Source organism: Dysidea avara, chromosome 4, assembly GCF_963678975.1.
Source record: "Dysidea avara chromosome 4, odDysAvar1.4, whole genome shotgun sequence".
NCBI classification, from domain to species: domain Eukaryota; kingdom Metazoa; phylum Porifera; class Demospongiae; order Dictyoceratida; family Dysideidae; genus Dysidea; species Dysidea avara.
The window spans coordinates 46,830,841-46,850,755 of NC_089275.1; the positions used below are offsets into that span (position 1 = coordinate 46,830,841).

General features: G+C 39.2%; 3 protein-coding genes across 3 annotated transcripts in view; 1 reads left to right on the top strand and 2 right to left on the bottom strand.

The window, feature by feature from the left end:
* LOC136252472 (squamous cell carcinoma antigen recognized by T-cells 3-like) overlaps positions 1-10,990 on the top strand; it is an 11,580-nt gene extending 590 nt beyond the window's left edge. The window contains exons 3-22 of the mRNA XM_066044905.1: positions 1,305-1,409; positions 1,459-1,586; positions 1,639-1,698; positions 1,744-1,790; positions 1,963-2,024; positions 2,486-2,610; positions 2,657-2,821; positions 2,869-3,004; positions 3,771-3,986; positions 4,429-4,597; positions 4,647-4,759; positions 5,504-5,583; positions 5,632-5,796; positions 8,745-9,020; positions 9,177-9,263; positions 9,319-9,441; positions 9,489-9,569; positions 9,663-9,746; positions 10,477-10,676; positions 10,721-10,990. Of these exons, the coding sequence (XP_065900977.1) occupies positions 1,305-1,409; positions 1,459-1,586; positions 1,639-1,698; positions 1,744-1,790; positions 1,963-2,024; positions 2,486-2,610; positions 2,657-2,821; positions 2,869-3,004; positions 3,771-3,986; positions 4,429-4,597; positions 4,647-4,759; positions 5,504-5,583; positions 5,632-5,796; positions 8,745-9,020; positions 9,177-9,263; positions 9,319-9,441; positions 9,489-9,569; positions 9,663-9,746; positions 10,477-10,676; positions 10,721-10,871 (2,573 nt within the window). The 3' untranslated portion in view covers positions 10,872-10,990. The remainder of the gene's footprint in view (positions 1-1,304; positions 1,410-1,458; positions 1,587-1,638; positions 1,699-1,743; positions 1,791-1,962; positions 2,025-2,485; positions 2,611-2,656; positions 2,822-2,868; positions 3,005-3,770; positions 3,987-4,428; positions 4,598-4,646; positions 4,760-5,503; positions 5,584-5,631; positions 5,797-8,744; positions 9,021-9,176; positions 9,264-9,318; positions 9,442-9,488; positions 9,570-9,662; positions 9,747-10,476; positions 10,677-10,720) is intronic.
* Positions 10,991-11,906: 916 nt separating this feature from the next.
* On the bottom strand, positions 11,907-17,977 carry LOC136252476 (WD repeat-containing protein 82-like). Its single transcript, XM_066044909.1, has 9 exons — positions 17,690-17,977; positions 17,536-17,633; positions 17,421-17,487; positions 17,110-17,209; positions 16,947-17,063; positions 15,709-15,867; positions 15,265-15,334; positions 15,072-15,214; positions 11,907-12,015 (listed from the first exon to the last, which is right to left on the bottom strand). Exons 1-9 carry the CDS (start codon positions 17,848-17,850, stop codon positions 11,980-11,982), a joined length of 951 nt encoding a protein of 316 aa, XP_065900981.1. The 5' UTR covers positions 17,851-17,977; the 3' UTR covers positions 11,907-11,979.
* Positions 17,978-18,705: 728 nt separating this feature from the next.
* Positions 18,706-19,915, bottom strand: LOC136252482 (beta-1,3-galactosyltransferase 6-like). Its single transcript, XM_066044917.1, has one exon. The coding sequence runs from the start codon at positions 19,826-19,828 to the stop codon at positions 18,842-18,844; it is 987 nt and encodes a 328-aa protein (XP_065900989.1). The 5' UTR covers positions 19,829-19,915; the 3' UTR covers positions 18,706-18,841.

A 19,915-nucleotide genomic window follows, 5' to 3' on the forward strand; every position in this document is an offset into this window, starting at 1 on the left:
CTCACCTTTATGTGAGACTTTGGCATTTGCTTCCCATTTAGCACAGCTGGTACACACACACACGCACTACACAATACACACACTACACAACACACATTGCTAAGGTTTACCATCTATACAACTGCCTCTGGTAGTGCACCCCCTACAGAATCAATTCCATCAACATTTTTTTTTACCAGGTGGGCACTGGAACCAGAGCCTGTACAAGGTAATAACCACTACCCTAGTAGACTAAGCAAACATCTTAAACATCCTAAAGCTATTTGGACAAGTTACTGAGATATGTTACCTGTTACCAACACAACTGCTTACCGACATTGTTTTTTCCACCAGTACCATCAAACAGTGGAGCAACCTCCCAAACTTGACTTTAGAACAATTCTATAGTTGAGTTTGAGTTGATTGCCTCCTGGATAGCTGTACACTAGCTGTGTTTCCAGTATTTCATTGTAAACATAACCTTGGAATGTGTTCTGGATACAGTCCACCATCACTAGATACTCTCATTCCTAACCCAGGGATGCTGAATAATGGGTTTACAACTTTGAATTTATACCATACCCCCATAATGGTAGATGGTCCACAGGTACCACTTGTAGTCTTCTCTTATGCTGTAGAAGGACAGGATGTGAAGGCCAACATACAAGACCAACACGAGGGATCCCTAACCTTTCCTCATCTCCACTCCACAATATCCAATAAATTGTTTAACAGGTGACCTTTGGGTCTTTGATTATCACTGATAAGTGAATAGTGGGAAGAGATTTGATGAATTATGCATATAATTATGTACAAGTTGAGCTGGATTCTGAAAAACAGCTAAAAATTAAAAGTGCATTTTTTCTCTCTAGAGAGTTAACATTTCAGCCAACCAGATGATTAGTGGTAACAGCAAAGGTGTCAACAATAGACACATGTGGTTTAGCTTCATTACAAGTTCCAGAAAGGGCTGTAATTGACACTGCACTTTATGGCTTTCCCATAGGAAATGTATAATGAAAATTTGATTGACCATGAATATTGTGTCAGACGTTTGAACGAAAAGATTTTGAAATATTTTTAGCGGGTCAAGCAGTACTACAAATGAGCCAAATTTCAAGATCATGTGTAATTGCATCCATGAGTTATTAAATGTTTTTGAGGATCCAACTCAATGCGTACATACTATAGTCAAGAGTGTGTAACTTTTAATCAATCCATTTTTTTTACTGTAGTTACAGATATGCAATGCCATGCATCCCTTGTCCTTTCCCACATACACCACTGCATACATACGTACTACCCATTGTTATGTTGTATCCTAGAGCACTGGTTGTCATGGCTACAAGATGAGATCCCATTGGCTAGTGTGGAGGAGGCATGTCTCAACCTGAGAAAACTGTTTGATAGAGCAGTGGATGATTACCTGTGTAAGAAAAGAGTGTGGTGAAGTGGCATTATTTAGGTGTGTCGGTGAAGCCATACAGGTGTGGGTGCTGTATTGTCAGTTTGCTGTTGACAAGATGGAGGTTTTTGAAGAGGGAGTAGAGTTTGTAAGGGGTGTGTTTGAACGTGCAGTCACTGCATGTGGACAACATGTTACCAAGGTGATCAATTGGTTGGGGATGCCCTAATCTGTGTTATTGTGGTGGCTAATAGGGGAGTGTTATTTGGGATGCATATCGTGAGTTTGAGGCTGCTGTGTTGACGTCACTACAAGTGAGCTGGATCATGTGATATCATGTGATGATATTGTTGTCATAGGAACTACAAGAACCAGAAAGCATCGATACTGTGTTACAAGAACAAATGTTAGTATTTTAGTGTACCCTATGTGTGCGTGCGTGCGTGCGTGCGTGCGTGCGTGCGTGCGTGCGTGCGTGCGTGCGTGCGTGCGTGTGTGTGTGTATGTGTGTGTGTGTACACATGTGTTCATGTGCGTGTAGTGTGTCATGTCCTTATCCCATGCATGCCCCTAATTAGTATGACTCAGCACAGTAAAGTGAACAGTTTGTATCGACGACAACTAGCCATACCTCTGATAGGTGAATATCTGAATGGATGATATCCGCAATGACGAAATTAGATGTCATAATTGACAAAATGGCCATGTTAGTGTGGGGGCTTCAGAGATTTTAGCACGCAGTATTCGAAATGAATGTTGTCTATAGTTTTCTACACTTGGAACCACGAGATAATAAAGGTAAAAAGTAGTACACGTACCGTGACGATGCAAAACGCTTTCCAACAAGGAAAGCAGACCGAAAATTTTAAATTTGGACACAACTACGCTTATTTGTATTGCATTATATACTATATTCCTCACCTTTGCCCTTTTCGAATTTATAAACGCTATCATAGGGAAACACTATCTCGCCTAATACCTCCCTGTACAAAGTCCCCACACTAGCACGGCCATTTTGTTTTGTGACGTCAGAAAACGTCATTGCGGATATCATCCATTGTGGTCAGATAGTACCAGTTTTCCTATTAATGCCCACTACAGGTATGGAGGATACATTCAAGGAGTATCAGGAGTGGAGTGATGAGGTTGTCATGGAGACCAACCTACCACAATACTCTACTGCATTACACATGTTAAATAAGTTGATACCTTGTGAAACCAGTTTGGTAAGCTGCCTAGCAACTGTTACTATCCACCATATTTTTGACATAGCAACAGACCAATCAAGCTAGTGTGGAGTTATACCATTCGTATCTGGCTGTTGTCAAGGGTGACAAATTGTTAGACAATCCAACACGCATCACCAGTTTGTACCAGCGAGCTGTTGCCGACAATTGTCTCCATGACAACCTGTGGTTGGAGTATGCTAATTATGTAGTGAGTATTAAATAAAACACATTATATGTTAGGTGGATATATGACAGGTTTCACTGAAAGTGGATCATGTGAGCTGTAGTGTATTCAAGCAGGCAGTACGTAACTGTCCTTGGTCATGTGATCTCTGGATTGGTTACTGTAGAGCATTAGAGAGAAGCCATGCTAGTCATCAAGAAATCACTGGTGAGTAGCGGAGGTGTAAAGTTAGGGGCATATATGTATGTAGTAGTATACACTGTACTCTAATGTACTCAAATAAAACATTTGATTGCTTTTTCATTTATTGCATGTACTTACAATAATAATGTGTAAGTGTGTCAACAGTGTGTGATAAATAATGAGTTTATAAGTATTGTCACAATGTCATTGCCTATACAGTAGGACCTCCACTATCCAATTGCCTGTGTGGCGGTTCAAGCATAGAAGTGTTCAGATAAGTAAAATTAATCTGTTCGAATAAATTAAGCCCATTCATTTATATAGAGTTCCGTTCAACTACTCTAATAGAACATACACTTTCTCTAATAGAACGTTCATCTTATGATGAAATACTATAATAAAGTGGTCATTTAGAATAATTGAGATTCAGGTACCAAGGTGTTACTGTACAACTCACTATAGCTTGTATATAACTTTTAGCCAACAATTGAATTCCCAAGACTGACCTACCAATTTAGGTTGAGATGTTTTCTCTTGTAAATATAGGCCCTTCCTATTGTGGTGGTACAGATAGTTAGGGGATCATAGTCACCTGTATGTGTGACTAACAACCATGCATGGTAGCATCCTAGTGTAGCTTTACAAGTCTACAAAGAAGAAAAATTAGAATGTTCAGGTAACAGCTTTGTGTTTTCTTATCCAGTTACCTTGTGTCTCCCATGGCACATTTTTGTGAAATCATTGTCCCTCAAATATTTCTGCAGTATATTTGTTTGATGTTCTTCCATAGCAACATTTGACCAATCACTGGAGGGTTTGATCACTGAGTCAGGTGACTGTCTGAAGATATGGGTTGCCTTCTGTGACTACATGAGACGACGAGCTAGTTCTGCATCAGCTCACAGCCCTTCCCACCCCAGCACTAGCAGCACTACTAGTGATAATGTATCACAAGTTGAGGAGTTACGACTAATATTTGTTAGAGCCAGAGAATACATGAAAAAAAGTAAATATCATGTGACGTGTCTACTTAAACATTAATACAACAGACAATAGAAGTTATGACAGGAATTTGTGATGGTGATGTCATTGTTGTAGTCTGAAAATGCTACTTGATAGCCATAGCCAATATGATACAAAGTTTTGGTGGCTTTTTGTAGCTGTAATGTCTTGTTGATGTGCATGCACACAATCTGAATGCTACAAGTGCCAAGTTGTGTGGATTATTGGGGTGTGTTTACATGCTGTGACATTACAATGTTGTCATTCCTGTACAAACCATCCTGACTTCTACCTCAGTGCTTTAGTGACATAGTTTAGGTTCCGGACATCATATTTATGAGTACGTCTTATGACCAATTGAGCCATCCTGTGAACAATAATGTCACCATTACAAATCCCCATAGTCATTTATGTGTGTAAAATTAACTTTTAACTAATCACTACAGATTTCCCTAAGGGATCAGGTGATCCAAAAAGTACACTACTACGGTATCAAGCAAGACTTGAGGCTAGTTGCTATGACAACATAGCTGAAGCCAGGTCACTATGGCAGGAGGTGATGAAATCACATGGTCGCCATGCCAACTACTGGCAGGAGTATGCTAACATGGAACGGTAATAATCACCAAATACTAACCAGGTGTATTATCACACACACCTTCAGGGCATACGGTGACACAGCGGAGTGTCGTAAAGTGTTGCTACAAGCCATTAATTCAGTCAGTGATGATATCGAGTTAATGTACGACTCGTTGTTGCAGCTGGAGCAGGACAAAGGTCTGTCAATATGTATGTGCATATAGACGTACACTATAGATATGTGTGGTCCACTTGTATTGAAAATTCTGCTGCTATAATTGAGTAGTTGAGCAGTGCAAGGATGTATAATTGCAATCAACAAGAGTATATAATATTTGTATGGGGAAAACAAATGTTATGAACTATTGCTATCAGACATGCCAGCAATGCATATACGTATACGCCAAAGAACTCTTTTATACTTCAAGGCTTGATGGGTTGCAACTGAAATACCCCCAGTAATTTAGTAAATTCCTTGGGATTACTGAATTACTGGGGTGAAACACTTATCAAACATTCTGCGTAACACTTATCCACTAAATATGGATGGTAATTGAGAATAGTTGGTACTTGCAAGACATTTGCTTGTACGTCCATCAGTTTTTACGTCTGTCCGTTGCAATGATCTATTTAATTATGCAGTAATTCAATTAGGTATCAAACACTACTTCTATATAACATATATGATAACAAGACCAATGCCTGCACAGAGCTTCACATTTTTAAAAGTTTCTTACTTGACAATTTCACATTTTTCTGCATATGTACATAGCCCTCCCTTGTACTATAGAAATCAAATCAGTTTGTGCCCCTCCCCTTGTATCCACCCCTGCATGCAGTAATTCCAGTCTGCACACACCACACACTACACTACACTACACTACACTACACTACACTACACTACACTACACTACACTACACTACACTATATTCATCATTCAGGCACACTGGCTAATTATGAAACAGCTGTTGAGAGGATTGAAGCTCAGAAGAAGAGGCTAAGGGAACGGAACAAGGATAAGGTAACCCATCTTCACTAATCATCACTCTTATGAACTATGTACTCACAGGAGAGTGACAAAGGCAAGAAGCCACACAAGTCTCAGGATCAAAAGCCACAAAGAGACCAAAAATCGCAGCACAAACAACAAAAGTCACAACAACACCACAAGGATTCTCGACATCCTGATAACCAAAAAAGAAAACGACCAATCAATACTCATGTCTTCTTTGAGGTATATACATGAATGTATGTAACACTTTCACACCTCAGATCAATAGAGCTCCCAAGCTACATTTCGTATGTAGCCCAGCTAGCCAGGCTACATACGGGCAGCAATCATATAGGAGTTAAGGCTGTAATCAATTGTGGGGATCGATTAATACTCACATGATTAGTATGCACGACTTTTATTTCACCATGAAAACTAGAGAGAATTTTGTTATCCTTGCTCTTCTACGAGTTGAAAATTGTTGAGCTAAGGTGATAACTAGTACTATAACTTATTCACCAATCGTTTCCGTGTGTTTTTGAATGCGGACCACACCCTCTATCACGACATTACCACTCTGCACGAAGTAACCACAAGCTTACCTATCTATAAACATTCCATGAACGATCCAATAGCAGTGCTTAAAGCATTAAGCTCGTGTAACCGAAATTCTCCATGATATCTCTAGGAGTTGCCCATTCATTGTAACCAAACGTAAACCAAAACGCACTAATCGAAAGTTTTAGGCATACATATATAATATATCCAGTGGTTCCAGTCATATTGGCTTGACCCTGTTCAGGCTATCAACCTGATATGGATGGGAAGTGTTACATATTAGCTGTAACACGGGGTATTTGAACTTTGCCTGAAATGTATGCCCTCCGCCTTTGGACCTGTGGCCTTCGGGCAGTCAGGCATACCAGGGATTTCAGTTCCGTTTGAAAATAAGGACAGTTTGCGTGATGACATCATAGCGTTTTAATTTTACTACGTGTTATTTTCATGTCATCAGAGCCCAATAGAAAAGCGCCCTATGCAGCTGATTTAAGATGGAAAGTGGTGTATCAGAAACTGTCACGAGATTCGACACTAAGCAAAATCGCATGTAATTTTACTATCTCTGTTCATAATGTATTAAAGTGCTTCACATTAACTGGAGAAGTTGCTGCTAAAGCTCAAGGTACACGCTTAGGATCTAGAAAGTTAAGTGTCAGGGAAGATTTGTTTGTAATAAGCCTGGTGTTGGAGAGACCGTCTATTTATTTGCAAGAAGTGTGCGAAGAAGTTTCAGTTCAGATTGGAGTTATGGTTTCAGTACCTACTGTGTGCTGATTACTGAAATGACATGGCCTGACTTGTAAGAAAATCAGACAGATCACCCTTCACAGAAATATGCTGTATCGTGCTGAGTTCATGGCAGAAATATTACAATACAAAAAGGAGCAATTAGATGAGATGGGGGCTAACAGAAGGGATGGTATCAAGAAAAATGGGTATGCAATCATAGGGAAACTCCTGCTTTTCACAGATTACTGGAACTAGGATAGAGGATTACTGCTATGGCAGCATTAACAGTTGATGGTGTCCTTACAGTTCAATGTACTAACAGCACTGTAAATGCAGACACATCTTACGATTTTGCAAGAAGTTATCTCATACCAAACATACACCAGTATGATGGAATAGCACCCAACTCAGTTGTGGTGCTTGACAACTGTTCTATTCACCATGTAAGTGAAATGGCAGATCTTTTTGAACAGGCAGGAAGAATGGTTATATTCTTATCACCATGCAGTCCTGATTTTGATCCTATTGAAAGTGCCTTTAGTTTTGTGAAGAGTTATCTTAAGAAGCATGATATTATTATTGCAGGTATGAGTGATGTCACTCCTTTGATCAAAGATGCTTTTGACAACATCACCAGTGAACTAGCTCAATCATGGATTAAATATCGTGGCTGTTAATTTTAACATGTAAATTGTACAGCACACAAAGTTGTATACAGTACATCATATTTTTGTATTACTTGTCACTGTAAAGTCAGTAGTGTCATTTAGTATCACGGATGTCCTTGAGAATGCATTGCTGTAACTCATCTTACTCGGCTTGAGATAGCCCACCTTTTTCACGAATTCCTACACATTTCTCCAGTTGAGTTGTACGAATAGAGAGCTGTTTCACAGGGTAGACATAACTTGCACTTTGAAGATGTATTACTTCCACTCTTTCCACCATCTACTTTCTTGTAGCCCCTGAAAAAAAGGGTAATCTGGTGGTTCATCTAGAGAACTGTGCTTTTTCATCTGGATCAAATTAGCCCAAGTGTGCAGCTTTTCTTCGGGATATTTCCCACCATGCTTTTTCCTTAACTCATCCATCCTGTGTTTTTGTCATTTTCTCTTGATGTGTGGTATAACCCTTGGAAGCCTTTGTTTTACCAGTATCTGCAGATGATTCTGCAGAACGTTTCCGGTTTCCCACCTTACCATAGCACCACAAAACAATTTCTTTTCTTCCTTGGTGTTCCTGGTACATTTCTTTCAAGCATTCATTTCAACATAACCACCTTTGTTTCTTTTAAACCCATGGCCTGGTTGAATGAACCTCAATTCAATTTCACATTTTGGAAACTTATCTGAAATTGTTTGCATATATCTGTCTTCATCATTTGAACATCACTATAAACATCCTTCTCTTGTAGCTTTTGAGCTGTATACTGTGATTTCCTGGACACATTCATAATCTTTACAGTGTAAATATACTGTTCTGCATCCTTTGTTAATTCAGGCTCATCAGGAATGTTTATCCATTCCTGAAGAATACTCTACATGGTGACACACACAGACAGCCGCTATGTTGTTCAACCTACTTTGTCAGATGGTAGTGGGTAGAAACCATTATAACCATTTACACTGACGATCCATTACACCACAGACTTAACCGGCTTCCACTACTGCTACCAGTTTCGTCTGAATGGTCAGAACAAGGCATGTTAGGGTTTGACATTTTAACCGCCAAGTGCACGTTAAAAAAAAGTATTTTTGGAGGGAATGTTAAATTACATCATCACGCAAAGCTGTGCTTACAGTATTTTCAAACGGAATTGAAATCCCCAGTACATTTCAGGCAAGGCCCTTAGGGTTAATTCTTACATGATACATATTACATCGCCCTGTTGGTCCTAATAGGGAGATGAGGAGGATGTTCCCAGTGTTAAGAAGCCAAAGAAGTCATCCTCAGACACACCCACTAGTAGTCACACTCCTCCCCCTCCCAGTAGTGACCAAAGGGAGGATGATAAGAGTGTTCCTGTGGCCAGTAACACTAAACCAGAACCAGCCAATGACGCTGCAGGAGAAGAGAGGGGTGGAGCTGGTGAGAGGGGCAATGCAGAGCACACTGCTTTTGTCAGTAATCTTCCATTTAACATCACTATGGAGGATCTGAGAGAAAAGTTTAAACATGTACGTACACTGAGTCCTTTTTATTTCTATTACCATGACCTCATACAACATGTTAAGGGATACTTTGGGACCTTAACTAAGTGACTGGATTATGTAAACCAGTTATCACATGACAGCTCTTGTTGTTTGTACAGTAGTATGTCTATCTTTGTCTAGTGTGGTGATATTGCTGATATACGACTGGCACAAAAATTCATTCGTGGACGGGCCTGCAAGTTTGGTTATGTAGAATTTGAGTCAAAGGTGCTTATTGGCACCCTACCATAATATTAGCCACATGTGCTATATTATAATTCAGGATGCAGCCAGAATGGCATTGAGGCTGGATAGATCTGAGTTGTGTGGGCGTGCCATCTTTGTGTCACCATGTAAGAAGGGTGTGGACTCTGGATCACATGATCAGCCTAAACCACCACAAGAGGTATTACCAATCATGTAGTGATTACATGAGATCATGTGATCCACCAGAGAGATGATAAGGCCACAGTATTTGTCAGTAAACTGCCAGCACATGTTACCAAGGAAACCATGGAAGAATTGTTCTCTCAGGTGAGGAACAAATAATTACAAGTCTTCACATGTGTATATTTCACTCTATTGCTTATTATGTTATTATACGTGTTTTGTTGTTTATACATATAGTGTGGCGTTGTCAAGGAGGTGCGGCTTGTAATGAGGAGTACTGGCAGATGTAAAGGCATTGGTTATGTCCAGTATAACAATGAGGTGGGTGTGTAACTATGCTTGCTTCGTGAATTGCACATGCCAATGTAATATCAGTTAAATTTCTATGTATTTAATCAACTATTATTCAAGCAAGCAATCAGGCTGGTCTGGATCACTTCTCTGCTTTTTGTGAAATACATATTTAGATCAGTTGTAGGTTCAGCAAGAGTTCATGATATTTATTAATAAGAACTCTTAAACTAATTTCAATCATAATTGTTTCCAAATTCAATCTCAAAGGGCTGAATTTTCTACTAAACAATTAATCACTAGCAGTTACAATAGTTTAACAACTCCACATTTGAGATGAGCTCCAACCAGCAACAGAAAATGTGGCTACAAATCTGGTGAATACATTGAACAGTGAATTAGCTATTCAGCAGGCCATTATAATTCTAGTGTACTTGTACATGTCTGACTAACTAATGAAACTATTACAAGAGAGTGGTCAGGACATAAGGTCACACTCACCTGAGCTACACATTGCATATGCAAAGCATAGCAAACTAGAGGCATTTGGGGGCATGTTCCTGCAAATTGTACTCCAGAGTTGGATTATTTCCTTTGAGTACTGAATGCAGTATTAGAGTAAGGTGGTTTAAACCATGCAAATATAATCAGACATTTGTACAACAAGTCTTTTTATTCTTAACTGATGATTGTACAATGTGATTTGAATGTGTTATAAACTGGTTGCTCATGTGACATCAGTTCTTCATGTGACACACAGGGTGAAGCCCACAAGGCAGTGGAACAACTCAACAATCATGTTCTAGCCAATCGTGCCATCTCTGTGGCCATGTCCAACCCTCCTAGTAGGGGTCGTCCTGGAAACAGACCACCTGTACACCAACAGGGAAAATCCCCAGTGGAAATAGCCATGGAAACCTCACAACCACCACAAGAAGCTGACACAGCAATGGACATCAGGTAAGTGTTCCTTAAAATAATTTAGAATACATTTTGAATTCCAGAACACGTAAAAGTCGTTCAGCAATATCACTGGTCCCTCGATCAGTTGCTAAGAAACCAGACAAGACAGCCAATGAGAAAACAGATGTCAAAGAGGAAGAACCCCCCAAGGCTATGTCAAATGATGACTTCAGGAAACTACTAGGAAAGTGACCCTAACTATTTAGTGCACACTATATTAGTATAGTTACCTAGCAAAACATTCATACATTAGCACATCAGTAATTATACAACAGGTATTGAGTACCCTTTATTATATCCTGTACACACAAGTGTGTGTGGTGTTGGGGGTAATGCGTTACTTTTGTGGTAATGAAGTAATATACTTTACTTACAAATGTAACACATGAAGTTACTGTAACAAGTCTAATATTAAGCAATTTTATTGCTACAAATAACTAAGTTACTAATCTCGTTAGTAATATATCCACTGAGTAACACCTAGCCACAACAAAGCCACCTCAAATTAATGAATGAACCCTATTCACCAGCTTCTTACAATTATAACCAAGATTTACACATTGTCCAACAACACAATCATGTCAAGTGATAAGCTGGTAGTTTCACACATGACAGCTTAAGGCTGTGGACACAAAGTAATATAATATGTAATATTATTATAGTTACTTTATTTTATGGGTAATACCAAGAGTTAATAATAACTGTATATTATTAACTCTTGGTAATACGTAACTGTAACTAAATAGTTCAGTTGCAAGTAATATATGTATTAAAAAGTACTTGTCCCAACACTGAGTGTAGTAGAAATCTTCTAATAGATAAATAATTGTTGGTTATCGGTTTATGCAAAAGCTGTACCCTCCTAATTGATTGTGATCTTCACAGAATCACTAGTCTTAGATATTAAGACAGTCTTTACCTGTTATAAGTCAAAGCATCAATTAAAGTTAGCAGTCTTACAAATAATACAATACCACTTGACTGCATGTACTTAGGGCATCACGTCCAATCCAAGTACACCTCTAAAGGCTAATCATGTGTCATCTATGTACCATCTCATAGAGGCCTAGGTACACTTGTTTCCTTGAAATTACCAATTCAGTATTATTGTGTTGCAATGCTCCACTCCAGGACAAGTGTTTACTTACTGACATGTACAGGCTATATGGAACACTAACCAATAATTATGTGTAGTTGTATAGCTACACTCTCCCCCCCCCAGTTGGATTACATTTTATTATAATCATGATCACTACATTACATCATTGTATAGTGTGCAACAATTAGAAATAGTGTTCTATTATACTCCATCTTCTGAACCAGGCAGCCACATAGCCTGGGGGGATAATAACAAGTGATAACAGAAAACAAGAACACAATATAATACATTGAGATAGTAAATACCCCCATGTTTGCTTTGGGACCAGATTATCATCAGGAGGTGTCAGTTGTAACTTGCAATAACTGATGCATTAAATGTATGCTTCTGCTGATTATAATATCACAGATACTATACTTACAAAGGATTGGCAATGCGCATAACAACCGTTTGACAATCCTCGTTATGGTCACGTGAGTTGTTACATTAGAGAGAGCGTCTATTGTCATAGATACGGCTGAGACGACAGCCGTTCCCAGTGTTGTTATTCGTTATCTACAAGTGGGGAACTACTCTTGCAAAAGATTATCAGTAGCGAGTTACGACTGCAGGCCCATTTCGTCATTGCCAATGGATTTATACAAGAGATCCGGTGACTCAGCTGCAGCTGAGCTATGACAGTGGAATTACTGTAACACTGGAATCTCACCTGAAAGGTCTACAAATGGATTATACTGTGGTATGTGATACCAATATGATGATGTACTACTAATAAACCATGATAGTACGCCCGGCGATTATATGGAGTAAAAATCGAGGTAAAATCGATCAATCTACCTCCTTTATCTGCCTGTATCACTTGTATTCTTACATACTCCACATACTTCTAGTCCCTGCAGTCTATTTCCTATTGAGTAATTTCACTATCAGATGAGTATATGAAATTGTCATGCCTCTACTTGTGAAAGATCCCATGGTTTTTCCCATTTTCATGGGTACTGCACCCAGGCTAATTCTGATATGCATATACATTTCATGGCCTATGAAACAAATCATGAAATGACTTTCATGTTACATTCACGATTTAACTTTGATGGCATGGCTGTCGTAAGCATTTCATGGTGTAATGTACTTACGTTAACTACAATATGTGTCTGCATTGGTTGAGAGGTCAGCAACCAAGTAATTAGCACCAAATCTGAAGTGAAAGATTCCAGATTTCAAGAATTGACATACAAGATTTAGAGCTTGTTGCTGACCCCTCGGCACTGAGTAGTTGCAACTGATCACACAAGCTGCGATAGATGGAATTGTTATTAAAATGCTGTGTCAATTTCATTACCCTCCCGAACTAGTGATTTTTCTGTAACTATGAAATCAATTCTAAGAGGGAATTCAACAAAACCATCTATGACATGTCTACATTTCATGGCTGTTCCTTAAGAGTACGTGGCTATATTGATCTGAATAATGTCAGGTTTCATAACAGCATCTTAAACAGCAATTTGTATTATTGTTACAACAATAACCACTGTTTGTCACTTTTCTAGCATTTTTTACAGTCTACAAAAGGGTGGAAACATGCTATCAACAGTAGTTGGTATGTGGTTGTGCTATTCAGTATACTGTGCTTATTTGTATTGATACAGAGTCTGAACTGCAGTGGACAATACTGAACATGATGTGCCGAGGTAGTATCAGGCAAACTCATTTTGGTTCATGGCTAAATAACAGTCATTGTATTTGTCTACAATGTATGATGTGCGTATACGTTTTGTTCATGATTGATACTGGTGACGCCAGGTTTATATGCTACCTTCAGTGTGACATGGGTACATCAATTTGATATCCAGTGGACCAACCGTTTTGTTATATCCATGTAGGCTCTTGATTCACTACTGTATGCACCAATATAAACTACATTGCTGTCTTACATATAGTGTGTGCTTCACTACTATCTCTCACTGCATCTAGATAAAATGACCATCTCAACCAAGTGGTAGATGGCTATAAACCAGTGACTGTGACTTCAGGGCAATACATTGAGTTGCTGGATCACATGTATTGATGGCTGATGCCACATCTGAATTTGAGCTCATGCATGTTTGCATTGCATTACCATAACATTAAGCTCTCTTATGCTGTATAGTAACTTGCTGTTTCTTCTCCCACTACTACAATAAAACTCCACAAATCAACATAACGAAATGACTTCAAAATTAGCTTCAAATCACAACTTAGGAAATAATTTTAGCCTCTATAAAACAAAGCACTGCACTTTACTAATGGTTTCAAGTATTCTCTTATAAATTGTGTTCAACAAAGCGGTTTTGTTTCTTTGTAAAAACTCCACAAGTGTGAATAGCCATGAGTTTCGAAACTTCTTAACGTGCTAGGTTGAGGTTTTAGGTTGTGTTACGCTATTTTCCTTTATCAGTTACTCACCTAGTAGTGCTGGGCTCATTTGAAGAAGGTTGTACATCAACAGAGAGAACTACCCGTGCTACGGAAGAAGAAACGAAGAAGTTTGTGCGTCTAGTAACCAGGCAGAGGGCGCGTAAAGACCATAACGAGGATCGGATATGACATTACTATTTTTTTGATCGCGCGTTGCCAATCCTTTGTAAGTATAGTATCTGTGATAATATCAAGTACTCAATGTGATGTACAAAGCCCAACATGTATCTTTAAAACTGAGAAGCTAGCACAAAAACAAAAGAATAATAGGTACAGTACTCTAATAGAACAGTCACATGTAAGTGATTGCTCTATTAGAGTATCTCAATCTTTTGTCTGATTTTGTGATAGCAAATCATGCCACCTTTACAATAGTCATGAAGCTATGATTGAGGTGAAAAGTTTGATGAATCTGTTAAATCAACTTTTAAGTAGTCAAATCTTGATAGGTCCTTGCAAAAAGGATGTTGATTTTTTGATTCCATCAAAGCTGTGGATTCGTCAACTTTTTCTGTTGTACAGATGGTCTCTTGTAGCTATATATGCTACACAACAATATAGTATTGCATATAACACTTGCAAAGTACTTTATTACATATATGGACCAATAATATCAATAGCCACAGGTGGTTTCCCTATCAATTTGTAGACTCAATACAGCCACAACAAGGTAGTCCGATTGCAGCAAAAACTCTACACGCATTGGTGACAAACTTTGTGCCAGATTAGTGGAACACAGTATTGACATAAAGAAAGCCTTAGTGGTGAAGCAAACATTAGGGGTGTTATAGAGGTGTTCGGGTTTCATACATCACCCTACACACATGCTGACTCACCAGGTTAGTGCAGGTGCTAACCATGTTCAAATACTTGGGGTTGAACTGGACACATCTGGTAGGGCCGGGGTGACCTCCCTCCAGTACACATAACTTGTGACCACTCTCTGCCTCCCATATGTGTACCGTACCGTCTTGTGATCCTGTGTAAGAGTCATGTGATCTTGTTATGATGTCATCATCATGAGGTTACCTGATAATACAAATTGTGAGTCTGGTGTAAATGATGCTTCCAGGGGTATCCCCTGATTGTTGAGGTGACCCTGAGGGGGAAATAGACAAACCAAGATAAGCTGTAGTACTCTTTTACGGTGACACCCCATCTATTTCAATCATTGTAGAGACATAATTTTCTGACCTAGGTGGTAGGACACACAAACACACACACAGAGAGAGGAAGTTGGCTGAAACCTTCTGTAAGCCAACAAATTTCACTGCCTTCATCGAGTATGAGCCTTAAGAGACATTTTTGTGTGCTATAAAATGATAGCCAATGTTCACAACATTTGATCAATGGCAACAAGGTGAAAAGTTAAGTGATGCAGGTGAGAATGAGAAACAGTGTGCTTGGCCTTATTTGGTCTCAAGGTGTCTATATTACAACAGGTTCTACTGTAAGGCTCACATGCACACTCACTGATAGTGTTGCTATCTCATTTCCTTGAAAGGAATCCAATATTCTGATCTGAGAGATGTTGGTACTGATTAATATCAACTTGCCGTCCGGGCTGAACTTGATGTTGGACCACTCACACTCAGCAAAGTCTTGTCGTACATGAAATGTAGCAAATGGTCCCTACACAGGTAGATTAAGTGCACACAAGTAACAACAAGGGACCATATTAGGATACACACTTTAATTCTACATACGTGTTATCAAACAGTATAAAGACAAGCAAATTTGCCGAGGTAAGCTACCACTTTCTGACAAGATGAGTGGCAGCATGAGACACTACATCTTGAAGTGAATAACCACCTCAAAGGTCAAGGTTTATAACAGGCTAGAATAACTATGTATACCAACCACTGTGTCATGAAATAAGAGTAGATGAACCGATAAAAATTGATACCTAGCTTGCTGGACAAGATTATACATATGCAGGTACATATGCAGGTCACTTTATATGCAAATGACACTCCTGGGAAATCACAAGTTGCTGTAGGTACGTAGTTTAGACATTTAAGTCTGAAAAAGCAATGAAATAAGGGAGGCCATCGTCACTTGCAGCTATAGTAGCTGACATTTACTTCCGGTCTATGACTAAATGTCACTAATATACATGCAGCTACAGGTGTAGATGACCTCAATGCATTGTGATCCCTGTCAATTTTAAAATTGTTTCTCTTACATTTATTTGATAACTTTTTAGCAGAAACATAATTCTGTTACCATGCCTAGTGGATAAAGAAATGGAGTACAAAGAACTAAAAGTATTGTTGCTGCTGAGGGCATGTCTAAGGCCAAAGTGAACATTGAAGAAATCAAGCCTGTAGTCTTATCCAATATCCATATTCAAGTTATGTTTGGCTGGAGGTGCAGTCAGTCAGTTAGCAGAAAATTCAGTGACATAATTATTATTATTTTTTTAAATTATAGCTAGATAATGGCTTAAATACGTACATACCAAAGAATAATGTGCTTACATGCTGGCCCTACTGGTAACCTTTTCAGGTGAATTTGCAGTAAATGAGGAGATGTCTGCCTTTCAATATTCAGTATGTCAGTAATTATTGAGCAATAAACTGATTTAACTATCAAAGTGATAGCTATAGCTAGCTTTTCCTAAAAGGACATGGCAGAGGAGGAAAATGGGGGGGGGGCATTTGCCCCAAATTCCCCATGCTGGATCCACCATTACTCATGACATCACATACCTTATCAAAAGACCTCAGGTCATATAGCTTCACCATCTTGGACTCCACACCAACTGAGAATATCAACCCCTCAGGGTCAAATGATGCCACGGGCTTACCAGCTAGGTGCATTATGCCCTGGAGACAAAATATGACAAGGTTGATGAACAGAACACCGACTTACCTGACAGTTAGGAGACTTCAGATCCCACAATCGAACAGTTTTATCCATTGACCCCGTGAGGAATGTATCATTGACTGGTGACATCTGCAGGGCTACAACCCTATATATTTGTAAATGCAAAGTATTTACTGAAATTTCCATTAGTCCCTATTCCAGACACCTCGGGTACATGACAAGGTAACCCTATTAGAGAGGTGTTCCTAGTTCACAGATACAAATTCTCTCCTCCCTAATATGTACAGATGGGGTCACAACATTATTAAGTATGTATTGTGGTGTATGTAAAGGGTTTCACTGTAGTCAATAATCACCTTTTAGTATGTCCGGGAAAGTACCTGAGGTATTTGTTGTCATGTAGTGATAGATACCTGATCGTATCTATGGAAACCAAACACAATTACACATACAACCTTATATAACGCTCACCATCAATCTTATTTGATGAACACAGAATAGCATTACTCGCGTGAGTACACCTCACAATATCACAACCATATTTCTTACTGTTTACTTGTCGCTTGGGTCTGTAGTGTGACAGATCGAGCTGTAAAGCATCGTTTTCTATATAACGCTCACCCACTTTCCCTCCATACAGCAGTACACGGTGACGGAGTCATCATTGCTACTCGCTATCATCGTCTCACCATTCACCGCAAAGTCCACACAGGTTATCTTGTCCTTGTTCTCGCGAAATACCTTCGCGACGCGCATCGAGTTAATCACATCTGCAGTTAACTTCATTGTTGTTAGGAGAGGATGAATGGTATGTCAGTGTAGTGTCACTATTGTGTCCATATTATCCTGGTAAGCTTTTTTATTTGCACACAAATTCAATATTTCTTATGGTAAATTAGAAATATGCGTAATTACATAAATCTATATGAATGAAATTGTATATTATGGACTAGAAACACACGTACATACTGAAAACTACATGAATTGCATGACACCACCCACAGCACTAGATTGTAAAGTGCTGGACTAAAAGATTATGCACCTATCAATGTATTGCCCCACTACCCCCCCCCCCCCCCCCCTCGGGCATATATGGGGCTATAGTGGGGATTTGACACAGCCGAATGTCAAATGCCCCATAGTAGGGAAAACCTATCGTGTCAAATCCCCACCGTTGGCCCCAGTTGCAACGCAGGATTAACTCGGGATTTGACATAGCGAAGGAAGTTACAACAAAAAATATTTGGGCACTTACTGAACGATCGTCAAATGCCCCATAGTGGGGTAGCAGTTATTCCCCCTGTAAAGCCCCACTTACACCTGAGGGGGGCAATACATTGATAGGTGCATTACACTAATGTGAAGTTGACCTTCAGATGCATACCCTAATCACCACTGGTTGAATCGACAATATAGCTGATCACAAAAGAGAGAAGCTAATAGAGCACCAGTCCAGACATCAAACTATAAGTCCTGAATTTGTTGGACACACTCAACAAGTCCTGGTGACTGCTTGAGCATGTAAGGAATAGCCCTCATTCATAAATGGTAGTCAACTAGTCATGCAAAGATTCCGCTGCCAATGAAAATATACAGTGGAATTGGCAACACCACAACTGAAGGTGTAATTCAACATATATCTACAATAATTCCTGGTTATACTGTGTTCAGTCAAAGTAACATGACATATTTCATACAAATGTTTTCTTAGTATACCGTAATTACTTCAAATAAATATTAAGGTGCCAACACACACCGCACTTAACTCGTTCCAAAGTCATGTATTTTTTGATTGCACAACTGGCATCTGTGATTGTAATTCATGAAATAAACGTTGCAGTTTTGGCCAGGGTTGTCCGTAAAACAAATGTGCCACACGATGGTCTTTACGACAAGGATGAAAATTTGTGGTGTAGCTGATGTAACAAAACAAATCATCGTCTCTTCTCTCGTAGTCAAATCCTGCTAGCCATGAGCCTACGGATACGTCCTCGTTTAAGTGCCACTTTAGGTGGTGAAACTCTTTAGCTATTAACATAATCAGATCAGCTGATAAAATATAACAACCACCTCTGGCATATGGCAAGTAAGTTTTAGCTAGATCCCATGTTGTGTCCTTCCACTTGTCTTTTGGGTCAAGTATTGGTGCAGTATTAAACACCATTACACCGTAGTACAATCTTCCTGTGGTCTGTCTTTTCCTCAGTTCAATAATTGTATTATGAACGTATACAAATGAGTCATCATCACATTTCATCAGGTAAGTATAGTCAACATTCTCATATGCCCACTTAAACAGTAATGCTGTTTTGTTAGTAAGTACTCTTATACCTTCTTCAAAGTCTTCCATAAAGACCAGGTCTTTATACTGTCTGTTCTCATCATGTAGTCGTGATATGTCACTAGCATTTAACCCCTTCGACCCCATGAGATATCTAAGCATCACATCTTTGCTGTCACTAAATCCTTTATACCATGTGGTCCTTATTAGTGTACGTTGTTCAAGGGCCTGTGGTCGAATAGGCACTAGTATCAGTAAAAAGGTAGGTCCTAGCTTCTTTTTGATCTGTGCAACAGCTGTTGAGGAAGCTATCGGGTGGCTGGCAACTCCAATCGTTGTCAATTTGCTACAATTACACGGTACACCAGTCGGTTCAACTGTAACTTGCCGTCTTTTGTACAGCGAATGAGGAGCATAGCGTATGGAGATGTAGAGTAGGACGATCGCAACAATCAGCACGCAGGAAGTAGCAGATAACTTCATGTCCAGCCGAGTGGCAACATAGATCTCAATGGTGCCAAGCACACTCGAGTAAGCTTATTTCGGATTTCCGTAAGGATTTCTTAATCT